The 27,986-nt window shown below is 42.7% G+C and overlaps 4 protein-coding genes and 1 long non-coding RNA gene across 5 annotated transcripts in view; 2 read left to right on the forward strand and 3 right to left on the reverse strand.

Annotated features, from left to right (window-relative positions):
- The window catches only part of fbxw9 (F-box and WD repeat domain containing 9), a 4,196-nt gene extending 1,317 nt beyond the window's left edge, over positions 1–2,879 (forward strand). The window contains exons 3-7 of the mRNA XM_082531605.1: positions 1–837; positions 970–1,118; positions 1,211–1,414; positions 1,507–1,572; positions 2,031–2,879. The exon at positions 1–837 is cut by the window's left edge and continues 115 nt beyond it. Coding sequence (XP_082387731.1) covers positions 1–837; positions 970–1,118; positions 1,211–1,414; positions 1,507–1,572; positions 2,031–2,105 — 1,331 coding nt within the window. The 3' untranslated portion in view covers positions 2,106–2,879. The remainder of the gene's footprint in view (positions 838–969; positions 1,119–1,210; positions 1,415–1,506; positions 1,573–2,030) is intronic.
- Positions 2,880–2,977: 98 nt separating this feature from the next.
- On the reverse strand, positions 2,978–4,399 carry LOC309705688 (guanine nucleotide-binding protein G(I)/G(S)/G(O) subunit gamma-7-like). Its single transcript, XM_082531608.1, has 3 exons — positions 4,030–4,399; positions 3,841–3,939; positions 2,978–3,121 (listed from the first exon to the last, which is right to left on the reverse strand). The coding sequence occupies exons 1-3, from the start codon at positions 4,060–4,062 to the stop codon at positions 2,996–2,998; spliced, it is 258 nt and encodes an 85-aa protein (XP_082387734.1). The 5' UTR covers positions 4,063–4,399; the 3' UTR covers positions 2,978–2,995.
- Positions 4,400–4,768: 369 nt separating this feature from the next.
- On the forward strand, positions 4,769–14,047 carry dhps (deoxyhypusine synthase). The gene is made up of 10 exons (XM_082531606.1): positions 4,769–4,930; positions 8,692–8,891; positions 9,486–9,635; positions 9,721–9,842; positions 10,567–10,663; positions 10,792–10,878; positions 10,971–11,076; positions 11,157–11,260; positions 11,622–11,747; positions 13,460–14,047. The coding sequence occupies exons 2-10, from the start codon at positions 8,697–8,699 to the stop codon at positions 13,553–13,555; spliced, it is 1,083 nt and encodes a 360-aa protein (XP_082387732.1). The 5' UTR covers positions 4,769–4,930; positions 8,692–8,696; the 3' UTR covers positions 13,556–14,047.
- A 731-nt stretch (positions 14,048–14,778) lies between these two features.
- On the reverse strand, positions 14,779–18,623 carry LOC309705687 (uncharacterized protein). The gene is made up of 2 exons (XM_082531607.1): positions 18,567–18,623; positions 14,779–18,390 (listed from the first exon to the last, which is right to left on the reverse strand). Exon 2 carries the CDS (start codon positions 15,585–15,587, stop codon positions 14,844–14,846), a length of 744 nt encoding a protein of 247 aa, XP_082387733.1. The 5' UTR covers positions 15,588–18,390; positions 18,567–18,623; the 3' UTR covers positions 14,779–14,843.
- A 2,580-nt stretch (positions 18,624–21,203) lies between these two features.
- LOC309705212 lies at positions 21,204–27,967 on the reverse strand. Its single transcript, XR_014276522.1, has 2 exons — positions 27,746–27,967; positions 21,204–27,618 (listed from the first exon to the last, which is right to left on the reverse strand). It is a non-coding gene; the product is annotated as an uncharacterized lncRNA (long non-coding RNA).
- Between the last annotated feature and the right edge of the window lie 19 nt (positions 27,968–27,986).

A 27,986-nucleotide genomic window follows, 5' to 3' on the forward strand; every position in this document is an offset into this window, starting at 1 on the left:
GGCCTGGTGCCTGCCTGCAGATGGAACAACTCATAACCTGCTGGTCAGGTGAAGTTGAGCATGTAGCCAGACAAAACCAGGAGGATGAGGAGAGAAGGGAGCAAGCGATGCCTCAGGATGATGGTGGAGAGGGTCAGGTCGGAGTGGCAGTGGCAGTGCAGGAGGTTGCTTATGGTGCGGATGAGGCAATGGAGGTGGCAGTGGAAGGTGAAGAGGGTGAAATGCAGCACGTCTTAGGTGGGGACCAAGTAGCGAGATTGAGAGAAGAGCTTGAAGACAGACTAGAGGGTGATGCTGCAGCACTAATGGAAGAAGAAATGGACCACAGAAGGGTTTTTATTGCCAACGAGGGCCGAGACGCAGTTCTTAATCACCAAGAAGACTTGCCAGACCACAGGAATCTGGGTAATGGGCAACATGTAGAGGCAAGAAGTCCAAGCCCACCACCAGCGCTGGAATGCATTACCCTGCCTACAGGCCACATTGCCCATGTAAACTCGGTCCTCCTTCTTGGGGGAGAGGGGAAGGTCTGTGCCACAGCTTCCAGAGACTGGAACGTAAAGCTCTGGGATCTGGAGCTGGGATCACTGCTGCAAACGATGGGACGGCAGGGTGATTTTAGCAGCCATCGAGGCTGGGTCTGGTGCCTGGCATCTCAAGGACCTCTGCTGGCCTCAGGGGGCTTTGACAGCACTGTGAGGCTGTGGGACCTGCAGGCAGGAGGTGCAGATAGGGCCCTCATCAGGACCGGGGCTGCTGTTCTCTGCTTGTCCTGTCAGCCCGACATGTTGCTGGCTGGTACATTTGACAAGCGGGTCAGCATGTATGACACCAGAGGTGAGAGGGATTTATATGAAGCTTGTTTTGCTGTGTAGAAAGTGCACATGAGAGTCAAGAGTTTAGTAAATACAAAGCAGTTATATAGACAAATGACTTGCTGAGGTGGGTTCTGTCTGTTTTTGTCCACAGCTGCTGCACCACTGGTGAAAAGCATCCGTATGCACAGTAACGCCGTAATGTGCCTCTGTGCAGATGACAAATACATCATCTCAGGGAGCAAAGACTGCACTGTGGCTGTTTATGACCGCAGAGCGGGCAAAGGCTTGAAGAGACTTCGGGTAGATTTCTTGAAGAGCTTGTGTTTTTGTAAACATACTCATATCCATCTTTACACCAAGCCACTAACTCCACCCACCCCACCACTTTACAGCTGAGCTCCTACCTGCTGTCCATGAGCTACAGTGGCTGTGAGGTATGGGCAGGAGACAACGGCGGCATGCTCCACTCCTTTTCCATGCAGGCGGGGACCTTAAAACCTGTCTCTCAGTTTGATGTGGGGCACACAGCTCTGATCACCGGCATCCACAGATCCCCCGGTAGCCTCTACACCTGTTCATCTGATTGCACCGTCAAGGTGAGAGAATTCTTCGTTACCTTAAGCTGCTGGAACTTTGCTACTGAATGTCTTGAAAGTCTTGAATTGTAATTTTTCCGCCTGCGCTACAGGTTCATATACCATGCGCGCCTCCGAGGACGTTAAGCACCCTGCACTATCAAACTGGAGTCCATGGGGTGAGTGCTGTGCAGTCAGTCAACACTTTGTTTATATAGCAACTTTTTTATACAACTTCGTAGCTCAGAATGGTTTACAGAACAACAACATGTGCAAAAAAAAAAAATCAACCCAGCAAACACACACCGTATAAAACTTGTCAGGAAGCCAATGCAGAGACTTTAAAACTGGTTTTATATTTGCTCTCTTTCTGGTTTTGGTTAGGATCTGTCAGTTTTGCAGTAGCTGAAGGGGTTGCTATAGTTTCCTTTAGGGAGGTCATACTCTGATCAAGGATGACACATTTTGAACTGTTTTGGAGGAATTCAATGTTAGTGATCGCAAAAGTACTGACAGTTCTCTCTTTCTGGGCATCAGTGATGATATTTTAACTTTATTAATGTGGGCTTCTTTTCATCGTTCATGTGTCTTCTCTCTCCCTCTTGTTTCTCTCACTGCACTGTGTGAAAACTTTCAGCTGAGCGTGGAGGCCGGAGTCCTCGCTATAGCGTCCGGTGACGTCAGGGTGCAAGTGTGGAGGCCTCGAAAATGAAGTGGAAGCAACTACATGGTAACAATGAAAACAGGAACCCTGGTCTTTGTTGTGTTGTTCTGTGTCTCTATACAAATCAACAAAGGTAAATAAAGAAGCTGCCGTTGCCTGGAAGGCTGGCTACATCAACAGTCATGTAAGTGCTGAGTAAACAGACAAACACAGAAGGGAAGAAATGACGACAGATGATGACCAATCAGGTTATTTTTAATTTTTAAGTGAACTATTTTGAAATGACTGCTTTCAGTTGTTTAATTTAGTTGTAAATATGTGGTGGAGGATATTTCAGGTATTTTAGTCTTGTCACAAACCCTCACATTATATTTTTATTTTTTTTATTTCTATCTTGTTTGATCCACTGAAAAGATTTTTCTATGGAAGGAAAAGCAAATGTTTATTTTCATTGTTTACCCCAAAAATGTTCATTTTGTGCCAAAACTCACTGAATCACTCTTAAGGACACTTTAAGTGTTCAAACAGCACTGAAACCACAGACATGTAAATGTTTGTAATTATAATACCTTTATTGAATCTCATATGTAAACTGGCATTATACAAGAATAATTACTTAAACATTTCATGTACAGTAAACTAATTATTGCTCTGTGACAAACTGATTGTATTTCTATAGCTATTTAATTGAATACAGTCAGGAAAGTGTTATTATTTGTGTCCATATGCTGTGTGTGTTTTTACTATTGACCAAAAATCCATTTACAAACATGCTGAGAGACTGTTTCCACAGAAGACAGCATTAAAAGTTCTAAAAATCAAGTGCGTGGATTCTTTCATGATTTTCCAGATGAGAACATGTAGTATCTTTTACACAGTACATGTTCGTGGTTGCGTTCTCGGACAGAGGTTTTCCTCACAGCGCCGTCTGGGAGCTGTCAAAGAATCAAACAGGTCTTCTTATCTTTGAAGGGATTGGATGAAGCAGCTATGCCGGTAAGCAGGGGGTCACTGCGCCTGTGCTCTTGACAGTACTGGACTAAATCTGCTGCTGTCAGAGAGATCTGCAGGGGCAGAGAGTTGACTGGATTTTAGACACAAGTATGAAAAACTGTTGGACAGTGAGCATGGGAAGTTTTTATAAAAAATACATATATATTCAGTACTTTGGCAATTTAGCAATTAAAGTATAAAATGATAGTCCTGTGTGATACTAAAAATTAATATTGATCCAATACCAGCTAAATACAGATACTGATACCTTTAACTTATGTCAGCAGCTTATGTCGGGAGGCCAGTGTGTCATAAATTCAACCAGATGAATCATACATTTTCAAATTCTGAACACATCTTAATGACCACTGAAATGACCATTTCATATTTCTATGTATTTCGTAACTGTTTCTGGGAGACCTGGGATGTAAATGTGTATGTGTCTAAAGCACTCTGGATCTGCTTCTGTTGTTTAAATGTGCCGCAGGCTTTAAATAAAACTGATGTGACAATAAACACAAAAAGATTAAGACATCATTCATAGCGCATGTTTAAATTGTAGGTTTTTTACACCCCCCCCCCCCCCCCCCCCCCACACACACACACACAAAATTTAATACAATTTAGTGATCTACATACTGAACGTAGAGGATGGAAACAAATATCGACCATATCATGCTTAGTCTCAATCCAATACCGATACCAGCATTGGTATCAATACAATTAATTTTTATATCAATCTGCCCACCTCTATAAAGCAAATTAACAGATGATTTAGATTCTTACCCACCTTGAATCTCTCCATGCTTGCCTCTACCCGAAGTTGATCCACCAGTTTTTGTGCCTGAATAACACTGCTGCTGCTGCTGCACATCTTTCCTGACATTGTCTTGAGAGCAAAAACACAGAAAAACAACAAAAACATACTCCTATGACACCAAAGTTAGCAGCAGAAAAATGAGTTACACCAGTCACTTACCTGATCTAAACAGCTCAGGTTATACAGGAGCATCTGCTCAGAGATGCTCCTGGCTTTCCCTTTTGACCTGTATCCTCCTCTGTTTGTTGTTTTTTAATTCCCTGTTGGGGCCAGTTCAAAGACTGTGATAGAAAAGGTCAGACAACACAGTGGTGGAAATGTCACAAACATCACATCTCTTCACAGGCACTGCTGGAGGCTGTGCTTTAGAGATGTGGTCTGCCCTTAAAACAAGATTATGCGTCTGTACTTTGACATTAGATTTTATGTTATATTATATTTAGGATTTTCTCTAATCCACACAGTGTCAACAGTATACATACAGGCCCAATATGTACATACACTCATTTAAATCTTTTAATAAGTAGCGCTGAGGGTTCTATAATGTCTTATGACTTGAAATAGTCAAGGCCTGTTAATTTCTCATTAGTGATCATGATTGACTGCAACTGGTGGGTGTAGCATACAAAGGATTTGCGATTAGCTCTCACTGGACTGATCGACACTCAAAACAATGGGAAAGTTCACGGAATTCTGTAGAGATCTAAGAAGGGGTGGAAAAAAATCTAAAATTTTACTATTTGTCTATCTGCGGAAGATGTGAAAGAAAAACACCGTGAACACCACAAAGGTAGAGTAGCTAAAAAAAAGGGCAACCTGGCAGTAATGCAACAGTTTTGGATGCAAGCTGCCGTTAAACTTGACTGAAGAAGAAGAAGAAGAAAAGGGCAACCTGGATCACATTTGTCCCTTTTCACTTTCCGTAGAAGTAGCTCGTTTCTCACAGGCGATCCATGCGACGTTTAGGGGAATACAAATCTTCAATATTTGTTTTTTTGCGCGTAGTGACAGCCGTTTATTGCTCAGCCTTCTTCATCACCTGACGCCTCTTCAAGAACAGGTATGTCTTCATTTCTCTTTTAGATGTTAAGTCGCGATTCAAGCTAGTTTGACTCAGAGTTAGCTTCTAGCTAACGTCTATCACATGGATTTTGTATGTTTTCATTGATGTTGTAGCACCTGCTAAACGCCATATGCTCTTTTAATAAAGGCTAGTCCCTGTACAAAGACATTTATTCCAAAAATAAGTGGAATTTTACATCTAAACCATAGGGTTTTTAAAGTTTCGATATTTTGTGCCTGTGAAATCGATGTTATTTTTTGTTTAAAGCTGATCAAAACCCATGTGATGGCCAGAAGTCGCATTTACATTTAAAATATTCATCTGCTTACTCTCACATTAGCATGTGTTGTAACGAAAAGTCACCAGATATGTAATCCTCAAACAAAGTATTAGAATATCCTGATAAATCAATGCCCAGTCACCTCTCACGACAGTGTTGGTACTCATAAAATCAGATAGTTGATTTTATAAGCTTGCAATATGTTTATGTGAAGTCTTAACAAGTAAAGTTACAGCATAGTTGAGTAAACTGTGCCGTATGTCTCTGTGCAGCAGATCTATAGCAATGTAACTGCAGTACAGTGCTGTGGTAATAAATATACATAGTTGTTTTTTTTGTTGCACGCCTCAAAAACGTATTAAAGTAATTTTCCTCCACTTCAACTACGGTATGAAATTAAAGAGATTTTGAGCCACCAGAGACGAGAATATACAACAGACCCGCTATCTGCTCATTTCCAGCTCCATGTTTTTACTTATGGGCTTTACTAGAGTATCTTTATGTAAATAACAGTTAAAATAATAATTTTTTATCTTGTACCTGGCCTGCAATGCTTCCCTAAAAACCTGCTTTCTCCTGATTGGCTGCCCTCGGAAACAGAAGGTTTCAATAGCAGATGGGAGGAGCTGTTGTTCACAGAGCCAGAGCTGACCAAATTAATTAATCTTGGGAAGTGCACTGCAGTGGTGAGTTCTCAGAACCTGCTCTTTGAGCAAAAACAATGACAACATCACGGAACGTAAGTTTGGATAACATCATAGAAAGCTCACGGCTCTCCAACGGGAGATTGAGTGACCAGTGTTGGACTGTTAGAACAGCTTTGAAATTCATATGAGTTGTTCGCACTAAAGTAAAAAACACCATCAATTCATGCGGAGACCCTCTTGGCGCCAGCTGCGGTCTCAAGGCTGGAGCTGAACAAAACACCCTGATAACGACTGTGTTTAGACTGTCGCCCCCCCCCATCCCATGCAAGGCCACCTGGGTTGGCTGGAAGACTGTTTACTTAGCCTGGCAGGGCGAAGGACACTGTCTCAGCTGAACTCTGGACGCGCGCGCGCGCGCACACACACACACACACACTGATATGTACACACTGATCCCCCCTCCCTTTCCAAACGCCTTCGATGCTTGTGCCCTACCGGGGAAGATGGCAGCTGACTGGACCAGCACAGACATGCTGCAGGACCGGATGCACTGTCTACACCGGCTCTCTCTTACCCTTTACCCGCCCCTGTTGCTTGTCTTGTGTTTCTATGGTGTATTGATAGTCATGTGCTTTTTGTGCTGAGGTGTTTTTTCTGTTATCAAACTGTTCTCCCACTAGGAGCTCAGTCTGAGTGGAGTTTTTTTTTTTTCTCCTCCTCTTACCTCATGTTATGTATTTTTCATTGTTTTTTTCCTATCAGCCTACCTTTCTGACATGTCTCCCCAATGTGATGTTTGCGTAAAGTTGGTCAGAAGGTTCCTTTGTAAGTGCGCATGCGCCACTAGCGTGCTGCCTGCTGTAACCCTAATTTCCTTCGGGATTAATAAAGTATTCTGATTAAGACATCCTCCCTCACTGGCATCATTCAGAGGCCCAAAAAGAAATAGCAGAAACAAAGCAGTCTATAGTCTCCACTTCTGGTTCACACGGATTACTTTTACATATGTTGACCTTACTATGAGGTTTTTAGCACTGTAATGAATGATGAATAGAAAATCAGGAAAACTTCAGGAGGTGCACTTTAAAGGAATCTGCAGGATGGACATCCACCTTAGAAACATGCTGCTAGCCTTTCCAGGAATTCAGTTACTCAAATTTTTACTAGGAATTAGGGCTGGGCCATATTATACCGTTCACGGTAATACCGGTATAATGTTAGGCAACGATAGGAAAATGAAATATCGCGATAGAATGGGAGTAAAACGCGCATGCGCAGTGCCTTTGTTTTCATACGCACATGGCCGATTGTTGGTTTGTAAAAATGGTGCAACTTCCGATGTGGAACTGGTTTGGTATTTGTCCATCAGATACACAACAAAGCACATTTTTTTGCAGAACATGCAAGCGGCCGTTGTTATTGTCGTATTTGTCGGACTAAGATGCTCTTAAATCTGGGAGTAATCTGGGTCCCAAACTCCATATATTTGACTTCAGGTCAAACAACCCTGCAGCATCACTGAGAGTTGAAAACTGTCTAAATTCTTTGATCTTTAATAAAACGATCAGCATTGCTGCTTTACCAAGTGTAACTATAAAGTTTAACTTCCAGGCATCCATGAAAACAAAAGTTATTACATTTAACGGAGTTAGAAGTTAGCAGGAAGCTAGCGGAAGTTAGCTCGCTAGTTTCGCTAGTTACCTAAGCATGATATAGCATGTTCTGACTGAGAGATTTCTGAAAAAATTCAAACGTACAGCTCTGCTATCACTTCCAACATAAATGAAGACAGGAAACTAAACAGCAGTGACGTTTTTAGGGTTACTGAAGTTGGGCTAGCTGATATATAATGATGTGCTACGTGATCGCTAGCGACACAGCTATGTTAGCATAACATAAACAGTGAAGCTGGAGGAGGAACACTAACACTTTTCCACTTATAAAAGTTAACGTGAAGGTTCCTCATGGTTAGAGACAAATGCAATCGCATGGCAGGATGCTGTAAACGGACCAAACTTCAGTCAGGAGAACAACTGAGATAATCCATCCACAATACGAGGTTAGTCATTAATATACTGCAACAACATGGGAATAGAGCAGCTGCCAGAGAATTCAACATTAATGAATCAATGGTACAGAAGTGGAGGAAGCAAGAAGAATGAGTTTAATAAAGTTTGATTTATCTGACTGCTTTGTTTCGCTTAATGTGCCTTATAATCCCGTGCACCTTATGGTCCGAAAAATACGTACTGCACACTGCAGTTTAATGTTGCAAAGCACCTCTTTTTAACTTCAGTGGATATTATACATGGTTATGCTCAGGATATGTCAGCCCATTTCTACTGGAAATGCCTTTTGGTTAAACTTTCAGCAAGGAATTTGCATTTGCACTGTTACATTTTTATAAAGCTTTAATGTACATAAAAACCAGCTTCTTGTTTACGTGAAAATAAATGGAAGGTTGTCTTTTTGCGCTAGTAATGTTGTGGAGTTGTATTTTGTCTCGCATCAATTATATCGTCAGTTATATCGTTATCGCAAATTTTCAAATATATATCGTGATAAATATTTTTGGCCATATCGCCCTGCTCTACTAGGAATCCACCAACTTTAGTTTCTTTACATGCAAACACTCCAGTAACCAAATGTTTCAGGAAAATGTTCTTCCCAACATTTGCACATTCAAATGAATCTCATCCTGAATAAGCTGGATCTGCAAGTGTGTGTTATATTTATTTATTTTTTTTACCTAAAATATGCTGAAAACCTCCAAGAAGGCCCACCTCTGTGGAAATCTCAAAGAGCCTCTGTTTGGTGATTGTCTTTTGCAGAAAAGATGGCAGACCAGGCCCCCTCAGTTGCCATGGAGGCTGTCCTGAAGCCTAGCTGCGATCTCCCCGAGGACATGCCGAAAATCAGAGGTTACGACTTCAACCAGGGAGTCGATCTCCATGCGGTGCTGAAGTCCTACCTCACCACGGGCTTCCAGGCCAGCAGCTTAGCCCTGGCTATCCAGGAGATCAACACCATGGTGAGAGGACAGCCTTTGGGGGGGTTATTAACTTTCAGTAAACGACTACAAGGTGTCTGGACCCACACGTTCTCCTGTCTTATAGTAGTTTTGGTTTTGCTTGCCCAGGTTATGCTATGTGCATCTTTTGGCATTTCTTCTTCCACTGCAGTACAAGAGGAGTCCTATTGATGGGAATCATAGGGATCATATTGATATGAATATGTTACTATTTTAAAAAAACAAAACAAAGAACCCTAAAAGCTTTTAACTTCCTGGAGTCTTGGTCCACTGATACTGAGAGACTTTTACTCGCCCTCCTCATTCAAAAAACTTATCAGTCACTCCAGACTGGGCACATGTGTCACACCCACAATCCAACCTGACTTTTCTCCTGCGTTCTGTTTACCTCAAAACTTGGAGATGGAGTGTAAAATTACAAATTTGTTGACTTTGATGAAGTTGACATTGAGCCAGCGGTGGTTTTGGAGCCAGCTGCTCGACGCTGTTGTGTTTGGCCTCACTTGTAAGGTGTGGTTGTTGCCACAGTGATCCACGTTGTATGTTTGCAATATCTGTTTATCTGTTGCTCAGCAATGATTTTGACCACCACAGATCGAGAAGCGTCTTGAACCAGTGGAGGAAGGGGAAGGAAATGAGTCGGAAACCCCAAAGTCAGGCTGCACCATCTTCCTGGGGTACACCTCCAACCTCATCAGCTCCGGAGTCAGAGAAAGCATCCGCTATTTGGCGCAGCACAAAATGGTACAAAATGACACGTCTTATGTAACGATCCACATAAGCTCTAAATCAGTCACCCGGTTTCTCAGAATCTGTTCCTCTGCGTCAGGTGGATGTTATTGTAACCACAGCAGGAGGCGTGGAGGAGGATTTGATCAAGTGCCTGGCTCACACCTACCTGGGAGACTTCAGCCTCCCTGGCAAGGAGCTCCGCCTGAGAGGCATCAACAGGTTTGTTAGCGCTGCTGTGGTTTATCTGTAAGCTAACATGTAAAATAAAAATATTAATAGTAAAATATAAAACTGTTTGTCGTGGCCACCCTTCAGCTTCTGTTTTAGCTCATCCCCCTGGCTTTCTTCTGTTTGACTTCCCCTTTTGAAACTTTTTTTAAACGGTGTAGATGAACAGCATATAAGGCAAAGCAATAATAGGTCCACTTTAAAGAAAACATGCTTATTCGCCTTAGAATCAATGCCACTGCACAGAGAGGAAGCAGTGCCAGTAAACCAAATGGATTGGACTGGTGCTTATATAACGCATTATATAAGCCCACCTTTCCACAAGCCTCATTCACCCAGACACACACACACACACACACACACACACATACATACATACATACATACATACATACATACATACATACATACATGCAGTCCTTTTATCGATGCCTAAGCACTAATATCTACCAATCACACACTCACACTCTGATCACCCCAATGGATGCACTGAAGGCAACTCGGGGTACAGTTTCTTACCCAAGGACACAGTGTTTGACCTCATAGTCGTGGACAAGTTTCTTATTCTCTATGCTTTCATCACAAATGGCACATGTTGTGTTGGTGCAAGGATTTGACAGGCAGGTGCTGATCTGTGACCTTGGTTCACATAGACAAACCTGCTGATGTATTGATTTTGTCCTTGTCCGTCTCCCTCTGTCTTCACTGGCTGTAGAATTGGTAATCTGGTGGTGCCCAACGATAACTACTGTAAATTTGAAGACTGGCTGATGCCCATCCTGGACCAGATGTTGCTGGAGCAGAACACAGAGGTGAGTCGCTCCCTGCACCCCAAAGCCTACTGCAACAATAGTTGTTAGTCTTATGCACTTTTAGGTTTAATATGTAATATACAACTTTATAAAGATTTAGGAATAATAAGAAGTTTCTGCGATTCCAGGGCACCCGCTGGACTCCCTCCAAAATGATCCACCGACTTGGAAAGGAGATAAATAATACAGAGTCTGTCTACTACTGGGCATACAAGGTGGTTATGCACCTCGTATTCTCACTTGCTTTGCTTACTTTGAACTGTCTGTGCTGTTTGGTGGCTAAATGTGCTGTTGTGTTGCGTTTCAGAATAACATCCCGGTGTTCAGCCCCGCTCTGACAGACGGCTCTCTGGGCGACATGATCTACTTCCACTCGTATAAGAACCCCGGCTTGATTCTGGACATCGTAGAAGGTTTGTAGCGGCGCCGATGTTGCTGGCTAAAACGCAGGTTTTTAGTCGTTTCGTGTTGCTAATGCGCGCTTTATTTTCAGATATTCGCAGGTTGAACAGCCAGGCGGTTTTCGCCAAGAGGACTGGAATGATCATCCTGGGAGGGGGGCTGGTCAAACATCATATATCCAATGCAAATCTTATGGTAACTAAATTCTTTTATCTTTGGCTTGAACTTTTTTTTTTTTTTTTTTTTTTTCTTTTCTTTAGCTTGAACTTTTCTCACTTCTGAAAAAGTTTGATAAATTAGGTTATACCTAAGAGGTTCTACTTGAGTACAAATCTGAGGAACGTGGGCTGTCTGAGTATTTCCACTGTAGCTGCTTTAACAGTTACAGCCTGCAGTTACTTCAGATTCACTGTGATTTTCTACCTGTAAGTTGCTGTGACAATTTCATAAGAAATTGTTCTTATTTCGAGAAATATTAACAAGTTTAAACGAGTAAAGCAAACTTCCTCACAAACCTAATCAGAATCCTGTTTTGACACTCTCTCTTTCCTGCCAGAGAAATGGAGCGGACTACGTGGTGTATGTGAACACGGGGCAGGAGTTTGATGGCTCCGACTCCGGGGCCAGACCGGACGAGGCTGTATCTTGGGGCAAGATCAGAACAGATGCCAAACCTGTTAAGGTGATGATAAATGTCAACTTTACCTCCTGTTTTTACGTCAGATGGTCTTTATTCACATCAGATTTTGAGATGTCTTTGGGGGATTTTTTTGGTGGGGTTTTTTTTTTTTTTTTAAGCACACAAGTCTAAGGGTGTCAGTTTCAGAGGTGTTTTAAGAACTGAAAACGCCTTTGAAGACTTTTAAGAGTGCGGTACATAACACCCATACGCTTGCTGTACTGGACACATCAGCTCCATGCACTTATGGGATCATTCAGGCATCACGGAGATGTTGGTTGGTTGGGTTAGGGCAGACCTTCCCAAAGTGTGGGGCCCATGGCAGGGGGGGCGCGGTATGAAAGGGGGGGGACAAAGCGGGCGCCTACAGAAACGCAAAGCAGGAGATGAAGCATCGCTGAATATGTTTCCAAACCAACTTCATTCTAAGCCAAAGACTAGAAAATATGGTGAAGCATACGTTTTTCTTGTAAAACAAAGGGGGGCCTAGCAAAAAAAGTTTGGGAACCACTGGGTTAGAGTTGGTTGGTTAGCAGGGTTGAGATCGTATAACTGCGGGCCAGACTGATCCAAACATTTCTGTTTTCATGACTACTGAGTAATGTCTGAGAAGCTAAGCTAGTATATTAAATTACTGGGTTTTTACCTGTAGCTGTCAAAGGTTGATGGGGTATTATCAGGGGGTTTGTGAACACGGGATTTTCAAATTCATACTGTAAGTGCAGTAAGTTTGGATCTCAGTGACCTGAACCTCAAGGTCAGAGCTCGTCTTTTCTGAAAATCACCTTGAACTTTTACATTTACACCATAGGTGCTATTAAGAGGCTGGGGGGAGGTACTGGGAGCCACCAGCATTTTAATTTTTAATTCTTTTTTTTTGTCATGCTTAATATAGAGTCACGGACACTTTATTAGATAAGCCTTGGTTCTGCTGGTTTGGACCCCTTTTACCTTCAAAACTGTGTTAATTCTCCAAGGTGCTGGAAACTATCCTCACAGATTTTGATCCATATTGACAGGATAGCATCACACATTTCTGCAGATTTGTCGGCTTTCTGACGAGACTTTGCTGTTTCACCACATCCCAAAGCCGTTCCGCTGGTTTGAGATCTGGTGACTGTGGTCTGGTGATTTGAGTACAGCGAACTCATTGTCCTGTTCCGAAAACCAGTTTGAGATCACTCTCTTGTATGTAAATCCCAGTAGTTCAGCAGTGTATGAATAGATGTGCAAATTGAAGTGGCCAGTGAGTTTTTAATAACAAAGAATTTCTCTGTTTGATCTGAGCGACTTGCGTTTTTATTGCTTTCATTGTTCCATGTTTGGAGAGTTCCTTCTTTTCCAGTGAAATGTGTTTTAGGGGCATTCAAAGTGTTTAGATATATTTTCATACTGGACCAGAAATGGCAGCGAGGTAACAAAGCAGAGCAACAGATTCTTCGCACACAACGAAGGAACGAGAACAAGTCAAACAGAACGGGGGAAAATGGTGTCAATGGTGGTGCAACTAGGAGATGTGTTCCTCATTTTGGCCTCAAGGTGGCAGCGTCTGTACAGTGTTTGTACTCAGAGTGCATCCAAGGCACTGAAAAGCATAACTAGGAAAACTGTCTGGTTTCACTTTAGTGAAAAACAATAATACAGCATCGTTGTTTAAAAAATATGATTTTTATCATAATAGAAAAGTGATCAGCGGCTCTGTTCTTGGTTCTCAGGTGTACGCCGATGCCTCTCTGGTCTTCCCTCTGATTGTGGCCGAGACCTTCGCTCAACACGTCGACAAGCTGGCCGCCGGCAAGAAAACTGATTAATTGGCTGCTCTGTTTAAAAACGACTGTCTTTGCTCCTCTGGTTTACGCCTTTTGTTTGTCAAATTGAACACTTCAGCCTGATCCTGGGTCAGCTTCAAGACCGTGTACTGTCATACATACAGTGCTGTAACTGAACGACTTATTGAATGGGAAACGGTGGTGATGCTTTCCTGTTTTAATGCTTTCCAGTATTTACTTGTTTGAACAAGTACAGCATTTCTATTTCTTACTGTTCAGAAAGCTGAAATGTCATAGATATCATGCTAATGCATGCACCAAAGAGACGATTATGTCTATAATGTAACTGGTTTTAGTGTGTGTGTGTGTGTGTGTGTGTGTGTGGTTTTAATTTATTTCATTTTAGTTGTGGCGTCACACATACACCGGTCGATAATTCTTATTTTCTATTATATTAAGCAAACCTTTACTCTCTCGTCATGGTTACAGGATGAAAGATGTCCCTGTATGTCTTAATAAACCATGAAATCATCAGTTCTGTCTCTGTTTTAAAATAGGTTTATTGCACTTTTACAGAGACTTTGTGCAGTAGTCCTGTGAGAAAAGGCTGCGGAGGACCTGTCATATGACACTAAATTTCACATGACTCGATCCTTGTTGCATAAAGAGTTTGAAGTGGCTCAGGAGCATTTCATCCAGGAACACAGAGGTGGCTATTAAGCATTGATTAGAGGTCACTTTATTAGGTACTCAAGCAATAAATGAATAAAGAAGCTCTGATTGTTAAACTTTCACATTTACATCTCTGTAAAGGCACAGATCTGAATTACTTTCCTCGTGTTTACAAGATTGACTTGAAACAATTCAAACTTACATTTGCATACCTCTGAATAGAAGATATTCTGATATCCAAATCAAATCAAATCACTTTTTTATTGTCACATCACATGTGCAGGCACACTGGCACAGCACATGCGAGTGAAATTCTTGTGTGCGAGCCCCACAAGCAACAGAGATGTGCAAACACAACAACACAAACGAGCAAAATACAAGAATGGCCAACCTGAAACTAATAAATATATGTACAATATATAATAGTGTATGCATTTCTGGATGTGTATACTAAATATTTTCCTGTGTGTGTGTGTGTGTGTGTGTGTGTGTGTGTATACACATTTTTACAAATTAAATAGTAAAAAAATAAAAAAAATAAAATAATAATAATAATAAAATATATAAAATATACAGAGTTGAATATGTGCAAAACAAGTGGCATTTATATACAGTGTGGAGTGCATAATGTTGAAGTTCAGTAGTGAAGCTGAGGTGTCTATGACGTGTTCAGCAGTCTGATGGCCTGATGGCAGAAGCTGTCTCTCAGTCTGCTGGTACGGGACCGGATGCTGCAGAACCTCCTTCCTGATGGAAGCAGTCTGAACAGTTTATGGCTGGGGTGACTGGAGTCCTTGATGATCCTCCCCGCTTTCCTCAGGCACCGCTTCCTGTAGATGTCTTGGAGGGAGGGAAGCTCACCTCCAATTATCCGTTCAGAGCACCGCACTACTCGCTGGAGAGCTTTGCAGTTGTAGGCGGTGCTGTTGCCATACCAGGTGGTGATGCATCCAGTGAGGATGCTCTCAATGGCACAGCGATAGAAGGTCCTGAGGATGCGGGGGCTCATGCCGAATCTTTTCAGTCTCCTGAGAAAGAAGAGGCGCTGCTGCGCCTTCTTCACTGTTTTGTTTGTGTGTACTGACCACGTAAGATCCTCAGCCAGGTGTACGCCAAGGAACCGGAAGCTGCTCACTCTCTCCACAGCAGCGCCGTTGATGGTGATGGGGGTGTGTACTTCTCTGCACCTCCGGAAGTCCACTATCAACTCCTTTGTCTTTGCGACGTTGAGGGTGAGATGGTTGTCTTGACACCAGTGGGTCAGGGCGCTGACCTCCTCCCTGTAAGCCGTCTCATCACCGTTGGTGATAAGACCCTTATCCGAAACCTCTGTGACCTCGGGGCTAAAACGCATAATTAAAACCTCCATTAAAGTGAGGGAAGCGAACATTAACGGTGTCATTAAAGCTGTCTTTATGGCAGCAATACTCCATTTATAGCCTGCGGGGCCAAATCGGGCATGCCATAGTGTGCCAGCTGGCCTGCAGACTATTTTCTAATTTACTTAATATTAATAATTTAAAAGGTTTTTAGCTCTGTTTGATGCACAGACTCTAAAATGTAACTATTCACACCTGAAGAACAGCTGTTTGAATGCAGTAAAAATATGCAGTTATAGGCCTGGTGTCAGTGGCCTTTTATGACCTTATAGACCTTTAAATGCTTAACAATTTATTTTCCTGATAAATATGATTGGCCCCTGGCCTGCTGTAATATTCCTTAATAGTTGTGGTGGGTTGTGTGAGACTAGAGCAGTGCTTTTAATCAAATAAACCTTCAACTTTATGACCCTCCCCCCTTTTTTTGTAGTTATGAGATTCAAAAATCCTTCATCAAACTGTTTCCAAACTGAGCAAATAAAACAAATTCTGCGCTCTGTTGCTTCGGGCAGAATTTAAGGTTTCAAGGAGAGGAAAAAAAACAAAAAACAAAGAAAATTGAAATCTGGCTCGACTTGCTCAGCGAGCGGCAAATGCTTGAATAAAGTCTGTTGAGCGAGTCTAATGGCTTTGATGCGGCTTGCGAGATCCTACCTTCAAATCCCTCAAGCGGCACGTGCACGTGGGGTTGTTTTCTCACGCGCATGCAGATGCAGCACAGTTTTCTTCCACCCGTTGGAGGTGGGACTCCCTGGCCCCTTTTCTTTGTGCCGTCAGCCGAATAAGCCGCGTAATCAAGTATCAAGGATAAAGACGTTTCCCTTCGAAATACATCAGTTTACTACTGTGGGAATGGATATTTCCTGCAGCTAATCAGTGCTCTCACATCCTCTGCACAGAGCTGCTTTTACACCAGGATGTGTGTAACATGTTCGCTGAAGCTATTTTAAAATTATTTATTTATATTATGGAGTTGTTAAAGTGTCAGTACTTTTAATGTGTTTGTGACCTTTTAATTTTTGGAGCTGAAGAAGTGGACTTGGACACGGGGTAAGGTCAGCTTTCCCAAAAACCTCAGCTCCATATGCTCTCAGAAACACACGCACACACATTAACTGGGTGTTCCTGTTCTGGTACAAGCTGCTTTTCCATTCAGGCCTTCTATCTTTTCCTATTGGTGGTGGCACTGTGTGTGTAAGTGTGTGTTTACCCAGGGCTTGACAGTTACAATTTCTTTCTTTTTTTTCTTTAAAGGCAGCGGTGTATGGATTTTTATCCCTATAGAAACCCGTGTTTGCTCTGCGCTTAGCTGAAAGATTACAGAGTCTGAGTGGGCTGAAAAAAGAAAAAAGTGAGTAGAGACCCTGTCTGTGTGTATCTGTGTGTGTGGATGAGCTGTAGTCACGCTATGATAATATTGTGTGGCGTCTGCACAGAGCAGACAGTGTTTTCCTCCCCCTTTCTCCTCCTGCTCTGAGGAACAATCAGCATACTGTGTGATGTGCAGGGCCGCAGCAGTCATAATGGCAATTATGTCTTCTTCCAGCCAGATTGGCAGCTTTTTTATGGTGAGAACCAAAGAGCCAGACTGGGAGGGAGAGAGAGAGAGGGAGAGGGAGCACTGACCTGCTGCACAGCTGCAGGGTGGGGTGGATCAGTGAGGAGTGAAAGGGGAAAAGAAAAGTAATATGCAGCCATTTACATATTTACATTGGTTTCTGAGTAAAGTCGTGTCCAAGTGTATGCAAGAGCCAATTCCCATTGCTTTGTTTCTTTATTTTCACCGTTTTGGGTCTCTTTAAACTGTGTCCTCCCCCCCTTTTTTTTTTTTCAAGTGTCCGGTCACCATATTTCCAGATAAGAGAAGGGAAGTGCTGATAAAAATGTCTGTCTGAGTCACCTTCAGTTAGCTCAACTAGCTGCTTTGCAGACTTTTTCCACATTAATTTGCCCCGAGCTTTGCTTCTCAGACCGAATCCAACCTGCAAAAGGTCCAAAAACCATCCCCTCTTTGGAATATAACACTTTTCCCTCGCTGTCTTTTAACCTCCGCCAAGGATGTATGCTTGCAGGATTACTCAAAGAGTTATGGAGTTTGGGCTCGGCCCAGATTAGAAGTAATTACCTTTTGATGTCTATCCGGATCTGTATGCAGGAATTTTTGAAAGGAGAGAGGAAGATTATCATCGTGTCTTCACAAGTAGATGTAAAATACAAAGATATCCTTCTGGATTCAGGGAGTTGAATAACGCATGACGCAGAGTGTGTTTTCACCTTGTTAATGTTTTTTTTTTTTTCTTACGTGTGACTGAATGGGAAAAATATGATATACACAAGACACTTTATACATGGAAAAACATATCATTGGATCATTTATTTAAAAAACAAAACAAAATATAAATAATTCACTTTACCACTTTACCAAATTAAATGGACTAAAATCTGATTTCACTACCAATTAATCATTAAACTAGCCTACTGAAAGTTTAAGCTAGCAGTAAGGTAGCTTTAGCAGAGCAAATAATATATGTATATATTAATATAATGTTTATGTATAACAGGCCTATAGTTCGGTTAACTTTCTAGAAAGATTCCCTCAGTTACTTTAAATCCCCGAACAGAAAAAACTCCTTTAAAAAAAAAAGCATGAAACCAAACCTGTGGCCTACATACGAGGGAGTATTCTGCACGTTGTTGCAAAGCCGCGGCGTCCTCGCTCCACCCATGTTTACCTGTTTGTTGTTGCCACGGGAACACCATCTCGGCAGCCTATTGGTCCACCCGGAGAGGTATCGGCAGGTGAAGGAGTGCAGCTGCGTGGGCGTGCTGAGGGAGCGAGAAAGGGGCGGCTGATAGCGACGGAAAGATAAACATTGCGATAGGGAGGGCAATAAATGTATGGAAAGGGGGGTGGAGCTGTGATAAATGGACGGACAGAGGTGAAGGTGGAAGTGGTGGAGACGGAGGGGGAGGAGGGGGGGGGGGGGGGGCACTGCACACACCTCGCTTGCTTTCTCAGAAACAGGAAGTCGTCAGTTGAACCGCCGTCTCCTCCAGTGACGCAGCTGGCTGAGTTTGATGACGGCCATGTGTCTGCGTTGCTCTGGCAACCGCTTGGACAAGGACAAACATCCGGATGTCATGTGTCTGTTGCTGCACCGTCATCGTTCTTCATCAGATTTGTTGTAGCAAGAAAAACCGCATTATCAACCCAGGTATCAGGACGGGCTTTGGTTTGAGCTTTCTAGTAGTCAGTTCCTTTACATCCAAATACTAATAGTGCACTATACTGCATATATATATATATATATATATATATATATATATATATATATATATATATATATATATATATATATATATATATATATATGGGAGTCGTGCACTGTTCCATTTAGTAGTTTCTAAGCTCTTATTTACTGCACTCAAACATAAGGCCTGGGGGCCAGAAATGGCCCAGCAAAGACTCCATTGTGGCCCAAATGACCATTTTGGAAAATGTAAGGGAGGACATGAATTTTGGTCCTTTTGGTCCTTTAACTGTATTTTCTTTTCTTTTCTTTCTTTCTTTCTTTTTTTTTTTACAGCTCCTCAACTGATAAATACCTAACCTTGGGTTATTCATGTTACACAAACATAATTAAAGCTAAACAGCTAAACAGTTAAATGATAGAAAAGTTCCAGTTTTCCAGTTATTTGTTTGTTTGTTTTTAGAATGGGTTCGTGGTAAACAAAAAATACATAAATAAAAATGTGTACTTTATAATCACAGGATAGTCTGAGCAATGCCATTTTCAGTAACTCTACACATTTATTTCTTACAGAAAGATCCACGCTCACAGGTTTCTTTTGTTTTCAACAGCAGCATCTTTCTATTATGTACAAAAACCGAGACGTGTTATTGAAATTGCACATCTTTTCCTCATCTCACAGTTGTGTAGTTTAGTTTCTTTACACTGACAGAAAATAGGAGTTTGACTGATCCGACACGCTTAAGATCAAAGTAGTGAGTTTGTCATGCCTGCTCTAAATGATTACAAATTGTGTTTAATAGTATTGATGTTCTCTAAAGCTGCCGCCGTGAAACATCTTTCATGTCTGCGTGGAAAAATAACCCATAGTAACGCCGTGTTTTGAAAAGTGCCATATAAATAAAGTTAATATTAATAGCTGGTTAACATTTTCATGCACATTTGTTAAGTGTCTCTTTTGTTATTTAAAAAAAAAGTATAATTTGTAAAGAAATTTGATAGGAGAGCAATAATAAATTTAACAATGTGGAAGAGTAATTAAAGGGGTACAAATTGAGAGAAACTGATATAGAAGTGAACTGATTTCTATTTAATAAAAATACTCTAGCAATACTTTAGTACTTTATTAAAAGCACCCTTTTGCTCATTTATAGTAAGACCACTTTTTATACCTTGTTTAAGGCAAAGCTCAGGAAAGGTTGAAAGCTAGCTCAAGTTAAAAATGTACAAAAAAAACTTAACCCTGCAATACAGTCATGTTTGTCACACTTCCTGCTGTATTTTTGTGTAGGCTTTCGGTGGGTGTTTTTACAAGTATTTTTATAAAATGTCTATGGGCTGAGGATGTGGTCAAAACGGTGTGAAAGAGCAACAACAAATAAATGCCTAACAGCACCGAAATAAACCTGGACTCTGCATGGAGAAGATGCATGAGGGTTTTTATATCTCTTACAGGCTCTTGTTAAAATTACCGAGGTGTAACTGCATTTAGCTAAATGAATGAATTCTGACATGTCCATGAATGAGGTAAGGGTGATGATTAAACAGTTAAAAAAAAGAGAGATGTGAAACCTTTACACTCATAGCTCTCACTGTACTTTTTTCACTTTCAGGTCGCTGTGGAAACAAAAAGTACATCCTAACTAAAGCACAAATGAAAAAATGGAAAACAGTGTAAGACTTTCCTTTGTCCTCTTCTCATAACCATTGTTTATATATATATATTTTTTTTTATGGTTTTTGTGTAGAAATGTCCATTCCCCCCCCCCCCCCCCCCTTCTCCACATTAGTGCTTGTTTTCTTTATAATGTGGACACGGATTGATGAATTATGAGTGTAGTTTTGAGTTAGAATAGTGATGAATTTTGCACTTTTTCTTTATTTTGAAAGTTGAAACTGCTGCCTGTCAATTTCTTGATTTTGCCCCCCCCCCCCCCCCCCCACACACACACAGACACACACAGACACACACACCTCTGTTGTCACAAATCTTTCAGTTGTGTGGTAAGCGTGACAGACTGTGCGAAATCCGTAGGAAGTAAAAGCTTATTGTTGCGTAATGGCACAGAAAGCTCTTTGGATTTAAGCAATATGAATTTCTGTACACAATAGAAACATAGCCTACAAATTAAGTTCACCGCCACACAAAAAAACCAGAGCCGAGTGATTTCATTCGCTCTCTGGTTTCACAGGCGAACGTAAGCAGGCGCGGTGTAACTTTTACCTGCTGATTGGTGGCCATTTGCCGCATATCTGATTTCCTGCTTGCGACCTCAACGTAGATAAGAAAGACAAAGAAAGTGATGGAGAGCAAGTGAGAGACGCAAAGGTTAAAGAGGTTTATTTGATAGGTGAAGGAATGAGTCACAGAACACAAATGCACAGGTCTTCTTTTTTTTCCAAAACAAGTTTTATTTTTCCAAAAAAGATTCAAATATACTTAAACAGACTTAATTAATTGATATATTTTTTCATTTTCATAGATCACGGTACAAAAAACAAAGAAAGAAACCCTAAAAATACAGTTTAAAAAATTTCTAACATTTATAATACATTATAAGCTTTTATGGTTATATGCTTTTAAAGGTCTGTGTATGTCATGAAAAAGAGCTGCATAACTAAAGAAAACACGCTGGTGTTAATGTTGTTATTAAACTGACATTAAAGTGTGTGTGTGTGTTTGTGTGTGTGTGAGAGAGAAAGAGTGTGGAAATGAGAACAGTCCCCTGTTCCTGCTGAACTGAGCCAGCCGACGTCACACACTGATTATCAGCACAGCAGGCACAGGAGACCGACCCAGCGGGGGGGTGAGGAGGAGGGGACAGAGGTGGTCACACACACATAAACACAGACACACAACAACGAGCCAAACAGACACTGATGCTCATGCAGAAATCAACAGGTAGAAGTGAAACTAAACACACACACACACACACACACACACACACACACACACACACACACACACACACACACACACACACACACACACAGAGAGAGCCTGGCAGCCAGCAATACACCCGACAACACAAGATGACATATTGCCCGCCCAACAGGAACGGGAGCAGCCTTCGACACTAATGAGACGCCTGACATTTATCAGGCTCTGACACACTGAGACCGAACAATTTCGGCTAATTCACCAGATTAGCTGTTTTTGCCAGGCACTCGCTCATAATGGAGTGCGATACCTGTTCCCATGCATCCCACTCAGCCACATCACAGTGCCGACTCGTAACACTACTGAGTCATCCATGGAGTACTCCCGCACGCGCGTGCACACACACAGCCTCCGACACATGTTGTCAATTTAGCAACGATCAGGAAAGCTCGTAAAAATAAAGTCAAAGGATCAATCTGGCTGTTGAGGAGTAGGACGTATTTGCCTCGTTACCGGCAACGTGATGCTTTCTAGTAGCGGGCAGTGGATCGATTCAAATATTGATAGTATCGATACCAATACTGGTGTTTGTATCAGATGGATACTAGCACAATTGGACCGATACTCTTCTATCCTTATGTTCAGTACGTAGCACATTTAAAGGACAGAAGCTGATCCAGAGTGCTTTAGAGACAGCCACATGAAACGCTGATTTGTTGTACTGAGTAATTATTGTGGTAATTCATCTCATAAGTCATGACACACTCCCCTACATAAGCTGCATTTATCAGTTAAAAGTAGCAGCATTGATAATTCTGGCTCTGTATTTTGGTATCGGATCGATACCAAAATTTGCAGTATGGCACAGCATTTGCTGTCATTTAGGTGAAATTGGCTTTTTTGACACTTCCTTTGATGGGTGCCGGGTTTGTGTGGCAAACTTCCTGAAAAGCTTCCTTTAAGGAAAAATAGACTCACTGAGTTTGCTGCTCAAGTTTCTATAAACCGCTTGAGTTGTTGTTGGGTTCAAGTGCCAAAGAAGGTCACAGGTTCTTAAGTAAATCATCGAACAGGCGGCTAGATCCACATTTTATATAAAAAAGCAGATTTTTGTTGGGAGGATATAGTCATGGGACGAGATCATGCTCATGTGAAGCCTGGTGTTGATGTGGAGAGTGGTGTTTTTGATGCAGTGCGGCCCCTCCCTGACCTTTACTCCTCTCCCTTGTCCCCTGCAGGCTGCAGCCCTGTGGCGGCAGAACTTAACCACTGTGAACATGGCAGACACTCACTGTTCACATGTGGGTTAAGTCCTGCTGCCGCACAGCCAGGCTTCGACGGGCATCTGTTTGTGACACAGAAAGGAGACGTTTCTATGTGTGTATGCAAATGAGTGACTGTGTATGAGTTGGCAAATTGGCGCGCGTGCGACGAAGAGGCTGCTTTCTTCGTGTCAGCCATTGGAAATCCCTGGCAATGTGATTCAGTCCTCTAGTTTAAAAAAAATCACTCTGCCAGGAATTCCCCTGGCCAACAGATAGAGCTGGACGGTCTGTGGTGGAAAGAAGACTTCAAAGCATGCGCAGTAATAAATACCACAATAAGACTTGAGCATCACTGTCACCTTTTTAAGCAGCAGCTCCCTTCTTCTTTAACCCCCCCAATACACATAGAGAGCAGTCTGGCTCTGTCACATGTTTGTCATTCGCAGGTCAGTCACTGCATTTTCTCAACCCTGTGTGCACTGTACGTGGTCCTTGTCAACTCCCAGACTTCCCGTGGCCTCTTATAAAAATAGCTTTTCAATGACAGAATGGAGAATTAGGTTAGAAGGAAGTGGCCACTCGAATGGCACTGCCTTTAACAGACGCTTACCCTGCACCCTTTATCTGTGCCCCTTGTGAACAGGGGAAAACCAAAGACAAAACAAAATGAGAAAAAGAGCACTGGAGCATGTTTCCTCTGCTGCTAAGTTACAGCAAAATCTCTTAAGAAATTGTTAGGGATTTTCATGTTGCATAGAGAACCTTTGCTTTTATACATTGTGAAAACATAAAGTCTGATCCTGCGTATTCCTTAAAAGAAAAAAAAAGGAGAAGAAGAGAAGCACACACAGCCATCCCGCCCCGGAGCACAACATAATGCTGTGAAGTCCTTTTGGTTGAATTTCACTTGTCTGGACAGGATAAACTTTATTTAATGAACACCATTCCAGTCTCCAGATCCGCTCATTTTGCCGCCCTCCTTTGAGTTGCTCTTATTTTCAGCAGCTTGAATATTTTGCTGTGTACAAGGTATGAGTCAGTGGGAACTCCAGACTCTAAATAAGCTTTAGCTGGCTGTCTGTTGTCGCTTTGGGGCAGTGGCCGGGAAATGTTATCACTAAAGCGGGCACCTCTGTTTCACAAATCTAGTGTTTAGACAGAGCTTCCATAAATAGAACGCAAACTTTTTCCAGCCCAGTTGTGAGCATCGTTTTGAGCTAAAAGCAGCATCTCATGTGGAAGCTTTCCAGTTTTCACCAGGCCAAAGTGAGGTTCAGTGTTTGGGTGCTACTGGGAAGAAAACAGAATAGCATTGTCTGTTCTCGCTAACTTTCAAAATCAACTTTTTTGACTCTACAGTAAACTAAAGTGTACATTTACATTGCCTTCGGGACAGTTTTTTTAATCGCTCGGTTAACAGAAAACCAAAATGTCAACATAAAAATGTACCCAGTGCGGCCCGTTTTAGATCCCAGTTGTACGTCTTCTTAATTTCCTTTCTGTTTTACGAGTTGCGCTTTTTAAAGCCTAGGCCGGTCTCCACACGGTCACAACAAGATGCTGTCAAGAAAGAAGGTAAATTAAGGTCTTGGCATCCATCAAAGACACGACAACTGCTCCCTTTACCTCCTACCCGCCTTTAACCTTAAACCCTTTATACCGCCATCTCTTTTCATCCTGGTGTGTTATTTTCTCTGCCTTTTCATCGTTTCCATCGGTTTCTCGCTCCCCCCCCCCACTCGAACCCGCAGCCCGTTAATGTCCATGAGCTCATTCCTTCCCCTGTAATGACGGCATTCTGGTTGACGCACGCTGTCCAACACCTCACCTCAAACACTCTCTGCGAGGATCTCACATTCGCCTTGTTTTTTTGTTTTTTTTGGGGGGAGGATACAGGCGGCCCTCCTGCTACTGGCTTCTCATACTGGATGTTTATTATCATTAGAAATAACAAGTATGTGGCATATAGGCTGCATCTTACTGGTAGCTCGCAACCGTGGCAACTTGTTGCACCTCGACGGAGGCGTAGGGTTGGAAAATGAGCATCACCGAGTGACGCCTGCCAGCAGATGTACTCTAGTGAAATTAAAGTGTTTTTAGAGAGCATGTCTTCGTGGATTATGGCCTCATGTGTGGGTTCTTTGATGGTTTCGTGGTGTGTATGTGTGTTTATTGTTCATGCACACGACGTATGGCGGCCCAAGTGCAGACGTGGCCACTGGCTGTTTTCTCAGATCGTCGGCTCGAGTTCAGAATTGACATTGCCGTTTACACAAGGGCACACAGTTAAGTGGAAAAGCCTCTGCTGGGACAGCTGGATCTCAAACCCTTGTTGTTTCAACACATATCTTCTCTCTGCCCGTGTCCTTGTGTGCGCATTGCACAGAAATGCACACACGCTCCGCAGGCCCAGCGCAATCTACCGAACTCTCCACACACACACGCAATATGTTCACTATCACTGAGCAAACACAGTGATGTCAGTGGCAAACGTGTGGTTCGCGTAAGCTGGTTTTCACTCTTTCTCATAAACTGTGAATAGTAAAAATACCAAGCTGACATCATTCGCACCTCCAGGCTGTGGACCGCTTAACAGAACAAACAGTGAGCAGTACGATTCCCAGGCTCGTGCATGTCATTAAGAATTGTTTCTCAAAGCCGAGCACAAGTCATTTATGTTTCCACTGATTTTCACAGGGGCCAGATGAAGCTGTTTCTAGCCACAGCTTCATCTTTCTCTGTAAATGCTATAAGTTCAAGACATGAAGTCACAATTGTTACAGTAACATGTTAATTCCCTTCTTACGGTGTAAATTTGCCACGTCTGCTTTCCATAATTGCTATCTTCTCTGTTGCGCCTATTAAACTCACTCCTGGGAAGAAAAGGTGGAAAAGCCTAAAAACGGTTAAATGATGAGGAGCGAGCAGCTGACACATCAAAAGAAAAAAAATTATCCAGATTCAAGGCTGCATTTTTAATCCGCCAGAAAATCATCCACAGGATCAACAAAACTGCAGTCGAAATGGCAAAGCCCGCCAACTAAAACACAACGCAGCACCACACCTTAACTTGCTTTCTACCAGACAGGGTCTGTCTGGGTATGTGTGCGCATGTGATTGTATTTGTTTCATGTTACGTGCGAGGGTGTAATCATTGCTGAGGCTGTGACATTTAGTGACATTCAAACAAGAGCCCAGGCCTCTACTATGGGCCTTCTATGTTGCAGTTTTCCCAAATTAAAGGCGACCGTTCATTGGCTGGCCTGGAATCAATGGAACGCGCCACATGTGGGACATTAGTCTGAGAAGTAAAAAAGAAGTATTTCCAACTCTTTTTTTTTTTTAAAGGGAAAAGCTCAAAGTCTCTTTGGGCTGTAAAGCTAGCCTCAGCAGTGAAGAGCCCAGCCCAAGCCCGTGGTCCACTCCCTGTAGCCCAGTGCGTGTAATCCTATCCTCAGCCTGATTCATTGCCAAACACCCTTACCACCACCACCAGCCCTGTACTTAGAGTACAGCTGCCCTGCTGCCACTGAACCACACATGCACAAGTGGATGCTGAAGCTGCACACACACACACACACACACACTTTTATTCCACTACGCCACGGTTTCCTGAGCCTGGGCCCATTCCTACAGATTGCTGCCGGGCACACCCACCCACTCAAACCACCCCACCAAAGCCAAGGCTTGAGGGTTAGATCCCCACATTCTTCTGCTCCTCCCATCCTTTCTCACCATCCATCCATCACCCCATTTTTCCACCTTCTCAAAGCAGAAGGCAAAATAACAACACATTTGACCCGTGCCTTCTCTTTCCCATGTCATTTGGCATGGAGGTTATCTGAAGTCACAGCCAGACGCATACGGAGCAAAGTGATAGACGCCACTGTCAGGGCTAAATTAATACCACTTTATCTTATCCTTCTTCTTTAGGTCAACCTCACTTTTACCTCCTTCAGTTCCATTTTTGCCTTCCGCTACTCAGTTTGGTCTATACCAACACCCCCGACACACACACACACACACACCAGACAGGACGGCAAACAGGAAGACAGAGAGCCAGCCCTGAAATGCAGCTCAAAGTGGGTTAGCTACAGTAGCCACTGGATTCCCTTCCTTTCATGGAGGTTTGGGAGCTCGCAGACTTACGGGGCCCCTGAACAATGAGAGGAATGTTTGAGCGGCTCCGGCCTTGCTTCAACACTGCCATTACGCCTCTCAGGCTTTTTATGACCTCACTTAGCGCTCCGTGCTGCCAGCAACACCCCAAGGAGAGGCACACAGACTGACAGACATGACGACAGGCAGATGACACACATGGGCAGACAGATGACAAACATACTGTATAAGCAGAAAGCTGTATGGAAACAGGTGGAGGCGAAACAATTATGCCTGAAATCACTCAAACGGGGGGGTGGTACATAACCTTTAAATTAACAAGCGAGTTAGGCAGCGAGGAATGAAACCATCCCATTCAATGGCACTGTATTCATCTGACCTTTGTAATGGAGCCGGTCCACAGTGGCAGACCTCATAACGGGGCAATATTCCAGTGCCAACAACACAGTACATTTGAACAGCAGGCAGACTTTTACTCCGACTCTGTGTGAACGTCCCGTCCTGATCAACAGGTTGCAGGAACTGCTGAATTGCCCCTCTGTGGAAGACCAGAGGTTTAAAAAAAAAAAAAAAAGTCAGAGGAAGGTACACAGTGTTCATGGATCATAAAGTCATAAAAGTAATAATCATGTCCTGAGAAGAGGCAAACCCACTGCTGTACCTACCTGAGACAACAGTTTTTACTCCTTTTCCTCTCCCTCTTGTTCTTCACGCTCTTCAATGTCACACTCTAAAAGTTGACCTTCACAGTCCCCATCCCATCTCCCGTCTCTCTCGCAATGTCTCCGCGTCTCCCACTCTTTGTCCTTTTTTCCTTGTCAGTCCGTTCCTGCTTTGGCCGTGCAGACAGGAGTGTGTGTGAACGCGAGTGTGTCTGGGAGCCAGACGGGGTGAGAGTAAGCAAGT

The sequence above is a fragment of the Aulonocara stuartgranti genome (assembly GCF_965226115.1).
Source record: "Aulonocara stuartgranti genome assembly, chromosome: 4".
NCBI lineage: Eukaryota > Metazoa > Chordata > Actinopteri > Cichliformes > Cichlidae > Aulonocara > Aulonocara stuartgranti.

Coding starts and splice junctions, on each gene's coding strand:
- LOC309705688 (XM_082531608.1), bottom strand. CDS start 4,062: ATGCTCCTGTATAACCTGAGCTGTTTAGATCAG. Junction 3,940..4,029: donor ACCTGAGCTGTTTAGATCAG/GTAAGTGACTGG, acceptor TTTGCTCTCAAG/ACAATGTCAGGAAAGATGTG. Junction 3,122..3,840: donor CAAGCATGGAGAGATTCAAG/GTGGGTAAGAAT, acceptor CTGCCCCTGCAG/ATCTCTCTGACAGCAGCAGA.
- dhps (XM_082531606.1), top strand. CDS start 8,697: ATGGCAGACCAGGCCCCCTCAGTTGCCATGGAGGCTGTCCTGAAGCCT. Junction 8,892..9,485: donor TCCAGGAGATCAACACCATG/GTGAGAGGACAG, acceptor TGACCACCACAG/ATCGAGAAGCGTCTTGAACC. Junction 10,664..10,791: donor TGCTGGAGCAGAACACAGAG/GTGAGTCGCTCC, acceptor CTGCGATTCCAG/GGCACCCGCTGGACTCCCTC.
- LOC309705687 (XM_082531607.1), bottom strand. CDS start 15,587: ATGACACCGTTAATGTTCGCTTCCCTCACTTTAATGGAGGTTTTAATT.